Source organism: Mesoplodon bidens, assembly GCF_964165515.1.
Source record: "Mesoplodon bidens genome assembly, chromosome: 12".
NCBI classification, from domain to species: Eukaryota; Metazoa; Chordata; class Mammalia; order Artiodactyla; family Ziphiidae; genus Mesoplodon; species Mesoplodon bidens.
The window spans coordinates 26,279,205-26,297,022 of record NC_138168.1 but is presented as its reverse complement, the minus strand read 5'-3'; the positions used below and the strand labels follow the sequence as shown (position 1 = coordinate 26,297,022).

Sequence of the window (17,818 nt, the reverse complement as noted above, 5' to 3'; positions counted from 1 at the left end):
TGAATGATAGACCACGGTATATGTAAACACTGTAATTTAGGGTTTCCAGACTATCTTGCTTATGAAAATTATAGGGGATGCTTGTTAAAAATATGGCCTATCTCAGTAGCCTATCCTAGACCTAGTGAATTAGACTCTCCCAGGGGTCAGGTTATCTTTATTTTTAATAAGTGCCCAGGTGATTTTAATTAGGCAAGTTTGACAAACAATTCTGTAATTAATTTAGCCAGCCCTCTTTTGGTGGACATTTGGATTTTTTGTATTATAAGATGTATGCATATCCTTATACCTTTTTCTTTCACAGTTGTGCAGTTTTATGATTAAGATTCTTAGAAGTGAGATTCTACTTAAAAGTAACTGAGGAAAAAAGAACTAAATTGGCACAAATAGTTAGGTTTCAGCTTGGCTTGCTTCAGGCTGGATCTGGGGACTCAAGTGATATTGGCCATGCTGTCTTTCTCTCTCTTTCTTTGCTTACTTGTCTGTCTGTTCTCACTCTGCATGAAGGCTCTTGCCATGTGGGAGGCAAGTTGCCTTGCAACCCAAGCAGAAAGGGAACTTTTTTCTCCCAATATCCATATATCAATCCCAGGGAAGATTCCAGAGGGCCTTGCCTGAGTTATATATATATCCAAGGAAGAGAGACAGTGGAGACCAGGAGCTCATTGGTGGCAGTACCACTTGGAGTACAAGAGGCGTAGTCCTCCCAAGACAGGGACAGTAACCTGATACACTGTACTGTGTTCACTATGCTGGATTTGAGGGCATTACCCGTTTTAAACATTGACATGTATAATTGCCATCCTTCTTTCCAGAAAGTTTGAACACATGTGCAGTTCAGCCATCCATTTGTAAAGGATCTATGCACTGTCTTAAAACACTGGGTTTTGAAAATTTAAAATCTTCTAATTTTAAATGACTTTTTCATTTTAGGAGACAGTATAGCATAGTGGTTAAGAGCCCTGACTCTAACTGATGGTGTCTTATTGGCTCCATGAGTTATTGTCTGAGGGCCCTAATATCGTTTACTCAGTTTCCTCATCTGTTGTGAAATTAGGCTAATAACAGTACTTAGGTCTTGGTGCTGTTGTGAAGATTAAGTTGGATAGTTTATATAAAGTGCTGATAATAGTGTCTGGCACATAGTGAAATAAATGTTTACCTCTTAATTTATGTGAATTGTTAAGGAAGTTTAATATTTTTTCACTTCTTTTTTGCTGTATTTAGTACAGTACAGAGTTACTATATTTCTTCTGTGAGTTGCCCATTCAGATCTTTCATACATTTTTCTGTTGGGTGTTCATGTTTTTCTTACTGATTTATGAGAAGTTTTTTTTTTTTTTTACAACTTTATTGGCGTATAATTGCTTCACAATGGTGTATTAGTTTCTGCTTTATAACAAAGTGAATCAGTTATACATATACATCTGTTCCCATATCCCTTCCCTCTTGCGTCTCCCTCCCTCCCACTCTCCCTATCCCACCCCTCTAGTCGGTCACAAAGCAGCGAGCTGATCCACCTGTGCTATGCGGCTGCTTCCCACTAGCTATCTACCTTACGTTTGGTAGTGTATATATATCCATGCCTCTCTATGAGAAGGTTTTGTCTATTGGGGTATTACTTTATGACCCATATTTTGAAGAAATATTATTTTTTCTGGTGTTTTCGGTGGCACAAGTTTAAATTTATGTATGTAAATTATAAACACCTTGGTTTTTAAAAAAATATATTTATTGGAGTATAGTTGATTTACAATGTTGTGTTAGTTTTAGATGTACAGCAAAGTGAATCAGTTATACATATACATAATTCACTCTTCTTTAGATTCTTTTCCCATATAGGTTATTACAGAGTACTGAGTAGAGTTCCCTGTGCTATACAGTATGTCCTTTTTAGTTATCTATTTTATATATAGTAGTTAAACACCTTGGTTTTTAACATTTGGCTTTTGTGTCATTTTAAGAAAGAGATATTTTTACTTCAGAATTATTATAATAGTCCCCTGTTTTTCCTTCTAATACTTTTTACGGTTTCATTTACATATTTGATCTATCCACAATACATTTTGGTAAAAGAAGTAAGATAGGGATACAGTTTTACTTATTTCCAAGTGTCTAAACTGTTGTCTAGGCCCCAGTCTGCTAATGTATTTTTCCTTTTTAATTAGATATATCATTTTTATTGTATATGGGATTCCCTTATATCGTTGTTTGTTTCTTGATTCACTTTCCCATTCCATTAATATTTTGGTCTTCCCGTGGTGGTTTTAGGTTGACTTACAGGCTGTAACTTTAGCATACAATTTAATGTCTGATAGTGCAAGGATGTCCAATCTCTTGGCTATTCTGAAGTTTGTCACTTAGATTTTGTTCTCTTTATTTAGCTTTTGGGTGAACAAGCCTATTTGAGAAGTTAGGCTGAATTAGTATGTTACACTTTATGTGCAAATCTGTACAACAAGAAACTTGTATTTTTCTCTGCAGAATGATCTCTGGTAGGCTTATCTCCAGACCATTTACATTTCTGTTTGATATGTTTGGTTGTGTGGTTTATCTCTCTTTGCCACACCTTCACTATTTTTCTTTGGAGGGAAAAGGGACTCTACATCTTTCTTATGACTTCCCACAACTGTAAGTTTCTTTTCTCCAGTGATACTACTCATGTTCTTTAATATTTATTCACTTTTTCAGTATTGAACCTTTTTCACAAGGCAGATTGAATTATATCTGGCTAATAGTCTCTGGAATTTGTATGAGAATGCTTCCTGTCTTAAGATGAAATTTGCTTCTCTGTTTCAGATTTATATCAGTGATATTGGGAAAATAGTGAGTAGCTTGTGAGTGTTCATTTAAACTCTCAATGATAGAATTACCCTAATGAAAGCCACATGCATAAAATATGTATTTATTTGTTTAACAGAGGAAGTACGATTTTCCAAGTGACCTGAATGCTTGTTGCCCCCATCCCATGTGGTTTTTAAAAAATTTACCAGGTAAATATTGGAGTGTGCAAGCCAGAAGATGGAAGACTGTAATTGGAGAATGAGATGTTTGAATCAGCCACTTCTGAGGTATAGTTTTGGGTGATGAGAGGTTCAGGATGTTGCCTAGAGAGAGTGAGAGTTTGAGGTTGTGTGGAGAAGAGCAAAGGACATGAGATCAAGGAACATTTTAGGAGGGTCCTAAAGAGTGACGACAGGAGTCCAGGGAGAGGTTGACGGAGCTGGATATAAAGAGTAGAAAGAAGGAAAGAAGGTAGTAGAGTGGATTGAGACTGAGCGAAGAGTAACTATAGAGTCACAGAATTGTCTGTACTGTGCACTCTGTGAGGCTACTAGTATTATAAATTTTCATTCCTGTGACGGTGTGTGTGGTAAAATATTTTGACATATATACGTAAACTTTTTTTTTTTTTTTTTGCGGTGCGCGGGCCTCTCACTGTTGTGGCCTCTCCCGTTGCGGAGCACAGGCTCCGGACACGCAGGCTCAGCGGCCATGGCTCACGGGCCCAGCTGCTCCGCGGCATGAACCCGTGTCCTCTGCATCAGCAGGCGGACTCTCAACCACTGCGCCACGAGGGAAGCCCCTATACGTAAACTTTTTAACACATCTGTGCATGTGCGCGCACGCATGCTGCACGTGCACACACACACGCCCCCTTGTGGTTGACAGAGCCACTGCATAAGGTTGGAAGTAGTGCTGCTGCACATCTCCAAGGTGTTCCGTTCTTATCGTAATTATGTGACAGCTACCCCTGGAGTTGTGCTGTCCATAATCTGCATTGCCAGTACAGCAGCTCTGGTAATTGGTTCATGGGAACAGCAAGAACATTTATTTTGATTTTTGTTACTTTCATTTTATTTAAGATACAGTTTTTTAGCATCGTAATTCATAAAATAAAAGGAAGAAAAAGACTCAAGTTATAGCATTTGCAAAAGTTTAGTGTAGTTTTTCATTCCTATCATGTACCACACCAGGAGTGCAGGCATTGCTTAGAAGGTTGAGGAGAAGGCCTCACCCTGGAGATATCTTACTTCATTGGGTTGGGACGGAGAATGATAGGTAATGAATAAAACGATAACCTGAAGATTGGCATTTAAAACAAGTCCTTTGGTGGTTTAGAGGAGAAATGAATTACATCTAGTTAGAAACTAAAGATGGGTTATAGAGGAGTTGGTATTAGATATGGGAAGATTTCTATAGAAAGAGATTTTTGTTGGACATGGGCCAAGGGCATTCCAGGTAGGAAATAATGCTTAAAAATTAGATGCTTAACCACCTGCAGATTTAACTTAGCAGTACTATTTATTTTCACCCCAAACTTGGATAACTGAGAGCAACATAATAGACTCTTGTGAGGTTTTAAAATAGCAATATGATTCGTGATGTCAGTTTACTTGGACCAGAATTATAGTTGCCATATCTGTTTTTCCACTTAGTTAATTAAAACAGTCCTCTGTAGTTTCCTGTTTCTTCTACATTTTCATTTGCAAATTGTTTTTGTAAAATTCCAAATCTAAGAATAACTCAAACTGCCTAATTGTCTGGCTGTCATATGTGAGCGTTGAAGCTTTTGTTTTGCTCTCTAGATTATGTTCTTTGACCCACAGAATGTGGAAAATAGGAGTTTAGAAATACGGCAGTAATTCACTTGAAACAAATCAGCAAAGTTCAATCAATTTTATACTGAGGATAAGAGGAGGATATAACAGTTAATCATTAAAGTTAATAACAAAAATCTTGGGAAAATGGCATGTCTTTTCATCTGTTAGTTTTGTATAAAGGAATATGCATGCTCATTGTTAAAATTTTAGGAAGTCTGTATGTTATAAAATAGAACTCAACTATCAAGAAGAGATTAAATTTTAACATTTTGATGTATTTCCTTTTAGTCATTTTGTTGTGCCTGTATTTATAGAACGTGTGTAATCAACACGTACATAGCTGATGTTTAATATATGCTGTGTATCTGGGGATCCATCATTTTCCTTCACTCTGAAGAACTGATTTTAGGATTTCTTTTTCTATTTAAAATTTAACTTTATTGAAAAAGTTGAAATATAATTTACCATTCTAAGGTATATAAGTCAGTGGTTTTTAGTATTCGCAAGATTATGCAACCACTGCTATCTAATTCAGGAACATTTCATCACTTAACTATGATAATTAGAACCAAGTGAGCCTTATCTGAAAGGATTTTAAGGAATGGGTTACCTTTGAGATGAGCTTTGAAGGCCCACAGATTTTCCACAGCTAATTACTTCCTTTCATTAAAACCCTTTAGTGGGGGCTTCCCTGGTGGTGCAGTGGTTAAGAATCCACCTGCCAGTGCAGGGAACACGGGTTCAAGACCTGGTCTGGGAAGATCCCACATGCCGCGGAACAACTAAGCCTGTGCACCACAACTACTGAGCCTGCGCTCTAGAGCACGAGAGCTACAACTACTGAGACTGTGAGCCACAACTACTGAAGCCCATGTGCCTAGAGCCCATGTTCTGCAACAAGAGAAGCCACCACAATGTGAAGCCTGCGCACCGCAACAAAGAGTAGCCCCCACTCACCGCAGATAGAGAAAGCCCGCATGCAGCAACGAAGACCCAACGCAGCCAAAAATAAATAAATAAAACAAATTTATATTAAAAAACCCCCAAAACACCCCTTCAGTGGTTCTCCATTGCTTAAAGCATGAAAGCCAAAATACGCAATGTAATATTCCTTATATCTGGGCCGCTCCTAAGCATTTAGCATCATCTTTGACTGTGAGCCCTTGAAAGCATAAGTCCCACCTATTACTGAGCTTTGGATAGTTTACCGCCTTTTCCATGCCTTTTAAATACCATTTGGCCTGTCCACCATCCTGCTAGAAGATATCCACCACATCTTTCAGGATTCAGCTAATGGGTTTCTCACCTTATTATCAAACCTTTGTCTTACTCTTCAAGTAGAAATAACTACTCCTTCTACTTATGTTTATACAATGTGCCTTTATTGACTGGAATAGTAAAGGTGTATACTTGTTGTCTTAGTATAGTTATTAATAGCCATCTCTTTCACTCTCAAAAGTATCCTGGTTTAGACGGATAGCTACATGGTCATTCTATCTGTATGGCCATGTATCATTAAAACTGTAGCTCTTCCTTCGACCTTCAACCTAGCTACTTATATATTTTCCTCTCTTTCTATTACTCTGAGCCCCTTGAAGCTAGGGACTAGGTGCTTAACGTCTCCAGCACTTAGAGCATAGAGTATAGTTTGGGCTCAGGAGATATTAAATGGGTAGGCAGAAGAGTGGATGCCTGGGAACTTCAAATAAAGGCAATGGAATATGGAGAAGTACAGAGGATAGGAAAGTCAAACTTGCAGATTTGGGGTTTTTTTTTGGTAGGGCCCATAATAAAGGATTCAGCATCTTTTTTCTGTGGGTTTACAGTTTTCATCAAAAGTAGAACGTTTTTGTGCATTTCTACCCTTCCACCTGTTGAAGATTTAATTACTAATGTTCTTTCATTATAACAACGGCAACAAACTTTTCTGTGTTTCATTTTGGATAGTTTGTATTGATTTGTCTTCACTTCATGAATCTCTCCTTCTCCAGCATCTAAACCACTGTTCATCCCAACCACAGTATTTTTCACCTCAGACATTGTAGTTTTCACCTCTGGAAATTGAATTTGAGTCTTTTTTAAGTCTTCTGTGTCTCTGCTTACCTTTTTGAATATATGGAATACTGTTAGAATATTCTTGCCTGCTAGCTCTAACATCTCTCATAGTTGTAGGCCTATTTTGATGGATTTTTTTTCTCCTCTTTATGAGTTGTATATTTTTGTCTCTTTGCATACCTGGTAATTTTTGATTGGCTGCCAGACGTTTTGAATTTTACCTTGTTGGGGGCTCAATATTTTTGTATTCCTATAAATATTCTTGAGCTTTGTTCTGAGATGCAGTTAATTTACTTGGGACTAGTTTGTACCTTTTGAGTCTTGTTTTTAAGATTTGTTAGGTGAGGAGTCTTTAGGGATAATTATCCTCCAGTACTGAGACAAGATCCTTCTGAGTACTCAATGCCCTGTGAGTTATGAGACTTTCTAATCTGGCTGGTGGGAACAGGCATTATTCCCAACCTTGTTGAGTGACATGTATGGTTCTCTCTAAGATTTTTGGGTGCTTCTTTGCCTGACCTTGAGTAGTTACCTCACATGCATGCTTTGCTAAATATTCATGGGGGTCTATCTGCAGACGTCCCTCTCCCACCCTATCCTCTGCTGTGAAAACTCTAGCCTCATTGGTCTCCCTAGACAATCTGGTCTATTTTCTCAGTTCAGGGAGACTGCTGGGCTCTCCTGGGCTCCCCCTGCCTTCATTGAAGCCTGGAAACTCTCCTCTACCAATAAGCTGGGACAGTTGTAGGGCTCATATAGTTATTTACTGTTTCCTAGGAGTTACTGTACTTTGTTGCTGGATGTCTAGTGCCTTGAAGATCATTTCTTCATATATTTTGTCCACCACACAGCCTAGGTCTTTGTTAGAATCCCTGGGTTCTCTTCTCTTTTAAAAACTGTGGGTGAATGTTTTCTTCAGCTAGTTGGGAGCCATATTTTATTCCAGTAATGCTCAGATTGTTTCTCCAATTCAGCACGCAGTCCCATAGCCTTTATTTCAGGCAGGAGGAGTGTTCTGCTATTTTAATTACTCTTTAATCGGAAGAGGGAAAAAAGAAGACAAGAATAACCACTGAGTTTCCTTCTCTATATTTTAATGTAATAGTGACAGTTATCAATGATTTGTCATTTTACAAGTAGGGCTTTTGGGGGTTTAGTGGGCTTGGAGGTGAACTCTTTTTGTTTTACCAGAATTTTGGTAGTTTCCATGGCTATCAGTTTTTAAAGCTTACTGGTTTGTTTATTCCTTTTTACTTGTTTAGTTTGCTGATAATAAACTTTCTTTTTTGTTATTTTTAATGTTTGAAGAAGATATGTATTTACTCATTTCATCAGGTAATTTGGGAGGGAAATTCTGTGATGTCTGCTCTCTGAACCTGGAAGTCCACTTAATTTCCATCCACACATTTTTGAAAAGATTAATTGAAACCTGTTATTGGTACTACCTTGTTGGCTCATAAAATTCTCAGATACAAGTACTTAAAAATATTTCAGTAAACAAATTTAAAGTAATGAAAATGATTTATGTCAGTTGTTGGGTTCAAGATGATAACCATAAATAAACGTCTGTAGCTTAACTAATACATATTTGAGAAAGAAATCAATTGGTGATAGTTGCTTAAAACTAGAAAATATATTTGTCCTCCATCAGTGTGTTCTTTGTAATTTTAGATGGTTGTGTGTGGATATTCTGTCATGAAATTAGATGATAAAAAGACTGCTTAGTTTCCAAGGAAGAATATGAGGAAAGAATAATAATTTTAGGTTAAAACCTATTATTAAGAATTAATATTTTAGGGAATTATTAAGATCCTGCAAGCTGCATGACATGGCAGAAAAAAAAATTAAAAATATCCTACATTATATGCCTGTAATCATCCCTTAGTGTCCTTTATCTTTTTTCTGTCAGAGTGCAGATTTTAATTTTGTTTCACTTAATGGCTGTGATATGTGATATCATATTCTCTTGCCCCGTTCCCTTTGATCATAGTAGAGGGATACGGAACCAAGAAAGACTGTGTGGGTCACATGGAGATTTTATCTATAATAAGGGTACCATTTATACCTATAGATTTTATGATTAAAGCAATTGGCATACAACAGAATTTAAAGCAATAATGATTTAGCAAAATTAATTTTTTAAATGTTGCTGATATTTAGAATTTAAAATTTGTAGTTTCTTTATCCTAATAGTTGCTTAGTAATTCAAGCATAAAATGTAGAATAGAAATTCAAATATAAAAAACGAGGCGATATTGTCATATGATTTTATTGCAATACAGAATAAATTCATGGTGGGTTTTTTTGTGGTGCTGACAGTCTACTGATTTGATCCATGTAGAAGTGTGTTCACTTTGAAATTTCATCAAGTTGTATATTTATGATTTATGTACTTTCTGTGTGAATGTTATATTTTAATCAAACTAAAGAAATTGCTCTTAAAGTATGAATAAACTTACCTTCTTTTCTCTTTAAAGGAAATGATTATTGACAGAGTAAATGGACAGGCTGTTCCTAGATACTTGATATATGACATAATTAAATTCAATGTAAGTACCTTTTATAATTTATAAAATAAAAATGTCACTGAGATAATAATTAGTTTTTAACAAATAAAAAGTGCTACTGCCTTAGAGATAGTAGGAAAGCAGAATGATGACTCATTCAAATTACCTGTTTGATACTTTATTAATACTTTTATGTATCCTTTTCTTTCCCTTAATTGCCTAATATTTAGCACATTTCTTTGTCTTTGGATTCTTTAGGAACTTCAAGTGAGTAAGGAAAAAAGTTTAATTGTGGTAAAATAAGATAGCATTTTGTAAAATGGAAAATTCTCAATTTTAGTTATCCTGTACTCGGTTAAAAAGTCTCCAAATTTTATTAGTCTGTCACTTAAAAAAAAACAAAAAACAAACAGAGAAACTGACTATGATTGTTGACTGTGTAACATGGAGGCACAAATATGTTATTCATGAGTACATGCAGGAAACTTGAAAACAAAATATAAAATTGCCTGTTGTAAATAGATTAAAAAAATAGGAATTATATTCTCTACCCATTTCCTACAATGTTAGGCTCATCAAGAATCTGTTTTCCTGTTAATCTTTAGTTATAGTATGAATGACTAAATTATTTAGGCAGTACAAGATGACTTCTGTAAATGCAAGAAGTTCTTTCAGTAGTGTATATCCATGAAAAGGTGTAATCATTCCTCTAGACGTGTTATTCAAATTGCATAATCACTTAGTATTCAAACCAGACTGAAAGCAATTAAGACTTCTGGAATTAAAAGTGTTAAGTTATAAGGTTTTGAAGATTTATAACAAGGCTTTTAAAAAGTTCTTTTTTAGGGGTATACATTTTAAATTGCAGTAGTAAGATTCAGGATTGCATTTATCCAGATTATTTTTTCCTGGAAATGTTCCATGTATGTATCTCATTTTTTTGTTGAATTTCTATATTTCAGAGTTTCAAATTTAAGAAACTCAGTCAGAAATCAAGTTTTATTTTTGTTCTGTCTGTGACCACTATATTCCTCAAAAGTAAGGTGTTCCAGAATTGATTTATTCTCATTACAGATATTGGAATAATGTTCATTGGCCCGTAACATGATGCAAAGGATAGGGTTGGCCTTGTTTCTCTGTGAATGGGAGTGCACTTGTCTCCTTTGCCTCTTGATAATGAACTCCACTTTAATATTGTTCAGTGCAGGTTCACTTCTTAGTCTGGGAGCTTTGCCTGAGACAACAGCCTTCTAATTCTTTAAAAAAATACGAAAAATTTCAGCATGCACAAATACATAGAGAATAATGTAAGGCATACTCATGTACTGACCTCCAGATTTGTTGAAGTTTAACATTGTCATTTTTACTCCACTTTCTTTTCAGTAAGGAATAAATCATTACAGATTTAGTAGGAGTTTCTTGTGCACACCTCTCTCATTCCATTCTTGACCATCTTATCCAGAAGCAGCTTCTACCCTGAATTTGATGTTTATTATTCCCATGAATGTTTTTAATACCTTTACTACCTATGTGTAGATCTATAAGATATATGTGGTGTATTCTTTTGCAGTGTTTCTAGTGTTATATAAATGTCATTGTACTACTGTACTATGGTACCCAACATTTGGTTCACCTTATTTTGTTGAGATTTATTTGTGTTAATACATACAGGTTTAGTTCACTCACTTTAATTAGTATTTTATTACATTGTATAAATATACAGAATTTATCTTTTTTCCATTTGATGGACATTTGGGTTTCCACATTTTGCTGTTATACTACTATTGCATGGAACAGTTTTATATACTTTTCATTGTGTGTGTATGTGCAGGTTTCTCTAGGATAGTTCTCATTCTTTGGATACAATCACCTAGGAAGCGTTTTAAAAAGCCAGTCCCTCATCCCTACATCATGGAGATTCTGATTAAACTGGCGACTTCAGCTTTTTTGTTGTGTTGCTAAATTCCCCTCAGAAGTAGTTGTACCACTTTACCACAGTTGATATTATCAGACTTTAAGATCTTTGCCAATTGGATAGTTTTAATTTGCTTTCCCGGTTACTAATGAAGTTAAGCATATTTCATGTTTATTTTTACTTGTTTGGATTTTTCTTCTGTGATTTAATTGCAAGTTTGAATAATCTTCTAATAGCTATCTTTTCTGGATTCTAATCCTTTCTTAGTTATATATGTGGCAAACAATATGTTTTCCATATTAATATCTATTGATTAACAGAAGTTTTAATTTTAATGAAATCCAGCTCACGATATCTCAAAGTTGGTGCTTTTGTGTCTTGTTTAGGAGATTCAACCATATTTTCCTGTAAAAATGATTAATTCATGCTTTTCATCTCTTGGTCTATAATCATTCATTCAGTAAGGATTCATTGAGTACCTTTAGCTTTATTTCACTCATTTTTAAAATTTTAATTTTTTTTGCATTTTTGCATTTTATTTTATTTTTTTGTACAGCAGGTTCTTATTAGTCATCCATTTTATACATATTAGTGGATACATGTCAATCCCAATCTCCCAATTCATCACACCCCCACCCCCACCACTTTCCCCCCTTGGTGTCCATACGTTTGTTCTCTACATCTGTGTCTCCATTTCTACCCTGCACACCAGTTCATCTGTACCATTTTTCTAGGTTCCACATATATGCGTTAATATACGTATTTGTTTTTCTCTTTCTGACGTGCTTCACTCTGTATGACAGTCTCTAGATCCATCCATGTCTCTACAAATGACCCAGTTTCGTTCCTTTTTATGGCTGAGTAATATTCCATTGTATATATGTACCACATCTTCCTTATCCATTCGTCTGTCGATGGGCAGTTAGATTGCTTCCATGACCTGACTATTGTAAATAGTGCTGCAATGAACATTGGGGTGCACGTATCTTTTTGAATTATGGTTTTCTCTGGGTATATGCCTAGTAGTGGGATTGCTGGGTCATATGGCAATTCTATTTTTAATTTTTTAAGGAACCTCCATACTGTTCTCCATAGTGGCTGTATCAATTTACATACCCACCAACAGTGCAAGAAGGTTCCCTTTTCTCCACACCCTCTCCAGCATTTGTTGTTTGTAGATTTCTGATGATGCCCATTCTAACTGCTGTGAGGTGATACCTCATTGTAGTTTTGATTTGCATTTCTCTAATAATTAGTGATGTTGAGCAGCTTTTCATGTGCTTCTTGGCCATCTGTATGTCTTCTTTGGAGAAATGTCAGTTTAGGTCTTCTGCCCAATTTTGGATTGGGTTGTTTGTTTTTTTTTGATATTGAGTTTCATAAGTTGTTTATATATTTTGGAGATTAATCCTTTGTCCATTGATTCATTTGCAAATATTTTCTCCCATTCTGAGGGTTGTCTTTTCATCTTGTTTGTAGTTTCCTTTGCTTTGCAAAAGCTTTTAAGTTTCATTAGGTCCCATTTGTTTATTTTTGTTTTTATTTCCATTACTCTAGAAGGTGGATCAAAAAAAATCTTGCTGTGATTTATGTCAAAGAGTGTTCTGCCTGTGTTTTCCTCTAAGAGTTTTATAGTGTCCAGTCTTACATTTAGGTCTCTAATCCATTTTGAGTTTATTTTTGTGTATGGTGTTAGGGAGTGTCCTTATTTCATTCTTTTATGCGTAGCTGTCCAGTTTTCCCAGCACCACTTATTGAAGAGACTGTCTTTTCTCCAATGTATATCCTTGCCTCCTTTGTCATAGATTAGTTGATCGTAGGTGCATGGGTTTATCTCTGGGCTTTCTATCCTGTTCCATTGATCTATATTTCTGTTTTTGTGCCAGTACCATACTGTCTTGATTAGTGTAGCTTTGTATTATAGTCTGAATTCAGGGAGTCTGATTCCTCCAGCTCCTTTTTTTTCCCTCAAGACTGCTTTGGCTATTCGGGGTCTTTGTGTCTTCATAGAAATTGTGAAATTGTTTGTTCTAGTTCTGTAGAAAATGCCATTGGTAATTTGATAGGGATTGCATTGAATCTGTAGATTGCTTTGGGTAGTATAGTCATTTTCACAATACTGATTCTTCCAATCCAAGAACATGGTATATCTCTCCATCTGTTTGTATCATCTTTAATTTCTTTCATCAGTGTCTTATAGTTTTCTGCATACAGGTCTTTTGTCTCCCTAGGTAGGTTTATTCCTAGGTATTTTATTCTTTTTGTTGCAGTGGTAAATGGGAGTGTTTCCTTAATTTCTCTTTCAGATTTTTCATCATTAGTGTATAGGAATGCAAGAGATTTCTGTGCATTCATTTTGTATCCTGCTACTTTTTTTACCAAATTCATTGATTAGCTCTAGTAGTTTTCTGGTGGCACCTTTAGGATTCTCTATGTATAGTATCATGTCATCTGCAAATTGTGACAGTTTTACTTCTTTTCCAATTTGGATTCCTTTTATTTCTTTTTCTTCTCTGATTGCTGTGCCTAAGACTTTCAAAACTATGTTGAATAATAATGGCGAGAGTGGACATTGTTGTCTTGTTCCTGATCTTAGAGGAAATGCTTTCAGTTTTTCACCATTGAGAATGATGTTTGCTGTGGGTTTGTCATATATGGCCTTTATTATGTTGAGGTAGGTTCCCTCTATGCTCACTTTCTGGAGAATTTTTATCATAAATGGGTGTTGAATTTTGTCAAAAGCTTTTTCTGCATCTATTGAGATGATCATATGGTTTTTCTTCTTCAATTTGTTAATGTGGTGAATCACATTGATTGATTTGCATATATTGAAGAATCCTTGCATTCCTGGGATAAATCCCACTTGATCACGATGTATGATCCTTTTAATGTGTTGTTGGATTCTGTTTGCTAGTATTTTGTTGAGGATTTTGCATCTATATTCATCAGTGATATTGGTCTGTAATTTTCTTTTTTTGTAGTATCTTTGGCTGGTTTTGGTATCAGAGTGATGGTGGCCTCATAGAATGAGTTTGGAAGTGTTCCTCCCTCTGATATATTTTGGTAGAGTTTGAGGAAGATAGGTGTTAGCTCTTCTCTAAATGTTTGATAGAATTCACCTGTGAAGCCATCTGGTCCTGGACTTTTGTTTGTTGGAAGGTTTTTAATCACAGGTTCAATTTCATTACTTGTGATTGGTCTGTTCATATTTTCTGTTTCTTCCTGGTTCAGTCTTGGAAGGTTATACCTTTCTAAGAATTTGTCCATTTCTTCCAGGTTGTGCATTTTATTGTTATAGAGTTGCTTATAATAGTCTCTTAGGATGCTTTGTATTTCTGTGGTGTCTGTAGCAACTTCTCCTTTTTCATTTCTAATTTTATTGATTTGAGTCTCTCCCCCTTTTTCTTGATGAGTCTGGGGAATTGTTTATCAGTTTTGTTTATCTTTTCAAAGAACCAGCTTTTAGTTTTATTGATCTTTGCTACTGTTTTCTTTGTATCTATTTCATTTATTTCTGCTCTGATCTTTATGATTTCTTTCCTTCTACTAACTTTGGGTTTTGTATGTTCTTCTTTCTCTAGTTCCTTTAGGTGTAAGGTTAGGTTGTTTATTTGAGATTTTTCTTGTTTCTTGAGGTAGGCTTGTATTTCTATAAACTTCCCTCTTAGAACTGCTTTTGCTGCATCCTATAGGGTTTGGATCGTTGTGTTTTCGTTGTCATGTTTCTCTAGGTGTTTTTTGATTTCCTCTTTAATTTCTTCAATCATTTCTTGGTTATTTAGTAACGTATTCTTTAGCCTCCATGTGTTTGTGTTTTTTTAATGTTTTTTCCCTGTAATTGATTTCTAATCTCATAGCGTTGTGGTCAGAAAAGATGCTTCATATGATTTCAGTTTTCTTAAATTCACTGAGGCTTCATTTGTGACTCAAGATGTGATCTATCCTGGAGAATGTTCCGTGTGCACTTGAGAAGAAAGTGTAATCTGCTGTTTTTGGATGGAAGGGCCTATAAATATCAATTAAATGTATCTGGTCTTTTGTGTCATTTAAAGCTTGTGTTTAATTATTAATTTTCTGTTTGGATGATCTTTCCATTGGTGTAAGTGAAGTGTTAAAGTCCCCCACTATTATTGTGTTACTGTCAATTTCCTCTTTTATAGCTGTTAGCAGTTGCCTTATGTATTGAGGTGCTCCTGTGTTGGGGCATATATATTTACAATTGTTATATCTTCTTCTTGGATTGATCCCTTGACCATTATGTAGTGTCCTTGCTTGTCTCTTGTAATCATCTTTATTTTAAAGTCTATTTTATCTGATAATGAGTATTGCTACTCCAGCTTTCTTTTGATTTCCATTTGAGTGGAATATCTTTTTCCATCCCCTCACTTTCAGTCTGTATGTGTCCCTAGGTCTTGTAGACAGCATATATATGGTCTTATTTTTGTTTCCATTCAGCGAGCTTGTGTCTTTTGGTTGGAGCATTTAATCCATTCACGTTTAAGGTAGTTATCGATACGTATGTTCCTATGACCATTTTCTTAATTGTTTTGGGTTTGTTTTTGTAGGTCCTTTTCCTCTCTTGTTTTTCCCAGTTGGAGAAGTTCCTTTAGCATTTTTTGTAGAGCTGGTTTGGTGGTGCTGAATTCTCTTAGCTTTTGCTTGTCTGTAAAGCTTTTGAATTCTCCATCGAATCTGAATGAGATCCTTGCTGGGTAGAGTAATCTTGGTTGTAGGTTCTTCCCTTTCATCACTTTAAATATATCAACTCTTGGTTGTAGAGTTTCTGCTGAGAAATCAGCTGTTAACCTTAGGGGAGTTCCTTTGTATGTTATTTGTTGTTTTTCCCATGCTGCTTTCAGTAATTTTTCTTTGTCTTTATTTTTTGCCAATTTGATTACTATGTGTTTTGGCATGTTTCTCCTTGGGTTTATCCTGCCTGGGACTCTCTGGTTTTCCTGGACTTGGGTGGCTATTTCCTTTCCCATGTTATTTAAGTTTTCGACTATAATGTCTTCAAATATTTTCTCGGGTCCTTTCTCTCTCTCTTCTCCTCTGGGACCCTTATAATGCGAATGTTGTTGTGTTTAATGTTGTCCCAGAGGTCTCTTAGGCTGTCTTCATTTCATTTCATTCTTTTTTCTTTATTCTGTTCCACGGCAGTGAATTCCACCATTCTCTCTTCCAGGTCACTTATCCGTTCTTCTGCCTCAGTTATTCTGCTATTGATCCCTTCTAGTGTATTTTTCATTTCAGTTATTGTTTTTTCATCTCTGTTTGTTTGTTCTTTAATTCTTCTAGGTGTTTGTTCTCTAATTCTTCTAGGTCTTTGTTAAACATTTCTTGCATCTTCTTGATCTTTCCCTCCATGCTTTTTCCAAGGTCCTGGATCATCTTCCTTATAATTATTCTGAAATCTTTTTATGAAAGGTTGCCTATCTCCACTTTGTTTGGTTGTTTTTCTGGGGTTTTCTCTTGTTCCTTTTTCTGGTACATAGATCTCTGCCTTTTCATCTTGTCTGTCTTTCTATGAATGTGCTTTTTGTTCCACGATGCAGGATTGTAGTTCTTCTTGCTTCTGCTGTCTGCCCTCTGGTGGAAGAGGCTATCTAAGAGGCTTGAGCAAGTTTCCTGTTGGGAGGGACTGGTGGTGGGTAGAGCTGGGTGTTGCTCTGGTGGGCAGAGCTCCGTAAAACTTTAATCCACTTGTCTGCTGATGGGTGGGGCTGGGTTCCCTCCATGTTGCTTGTTTTGCGTGAGGTGACCTAACACTGGAGCCTACCCAGCTCTTTGGTGAGACTAATGGAGGACTCTGGGAGGGCTCATGCCAAGGAGTACTTCCCACAACTTCTGCTGCCAGTGTCCTTGTCCCCACAGTGAGTCACAGCCACCCCCCACTTCTGCAGGACACCCTCCAATACTAGCAGCTAGGTCTGGTTCAGTCTCTTATGGGGTCAGTGCTCCTTCCCCTGGGTCCTGATGTGCACACTGCTTTGTGTGTGCTCTCCAAGAGTGGTGTCTCTGTTTCCCCCAGTCCTGTCGAAATCCTGCAATCTATTCCCAGTAGGCTTCAAAGTCTGATTATCTAGGAATTCCTCCTCCCGTTGCCGGACCCCCAGGTTGGGAAGCCTGACGTGGGGCTCAGAACCTTCACTCCAGTGTGTGGACTTCTGTGGTATAAGTGTTCTCCAGTTTGTGAGTCACCCACCCAGCAGTTATGGGATTTGATTTTATTATGATTGCGCCCCTCCTACCGTCTCATTGTGGCTTCTCCTTTGTCTTTGGATGTGGGGTATCTTGTTTGATGAGTTCCAGTTTCTTCCTGTTGATGATTGTTCAGCAGTTAGTTGCGATTCCAGTGCTCTTGCAAGAGGGAGTGACTATTTCATTGGTTTTTTAAGTCACAGTTTTTCACATTTCTGATAATAGGATATATTTATAATTGAAAGTGTCATATATTTAATTCTTTAATATACTGTGGAACTTTCATTGATGGTTAACCTTTTTGTTTATTTTGAATCATGAAATCAAGGTCACCCTTAGAAAAAAGTTTTTTGAAATAATTGTTTGAAACTTTTCAGTTCCTTAGTTTATTATTTTGTACAGCAAGTATTTCATTGATAATTTTTTATATGTCAAGTATTAGTCTAGGTAATGAGTATGCCCAGGAGAATAGGACATAATTTCTTGCCTTCCAGGGAGTTTATAATTTGGTGCCCTGACCTCCAAAGGAGGCTACT

At 36.2% G+C, this 17,818-nt stretch overlaps 1 protein-coding gene across 2 annotated transcripts in view; it reads left to right on the top strand.

Annotated features, from left to right (window-relative positions):
• RNGTT (RNA guanylyltransferase and 5'-phosphatase) overlaps positions 1-17,818 on the top strand; it is a 239,331-nt gene that overhangs the window by 71,320 nt on the left and 150,193 nt on the right. For both annotated transcript variants that reach the window (XM_081250785.1, XM_081250784.1), the window contains exon 10: positions 9,137-9,208. In XM_081250785.1, the coding sequence (XP_081106911.1) occupies positions 9,137-9,208 (72 nt within the window). The remainder of the gene's footprint in view (positions 1-9,136; positions 9,209-17,818) is intronic.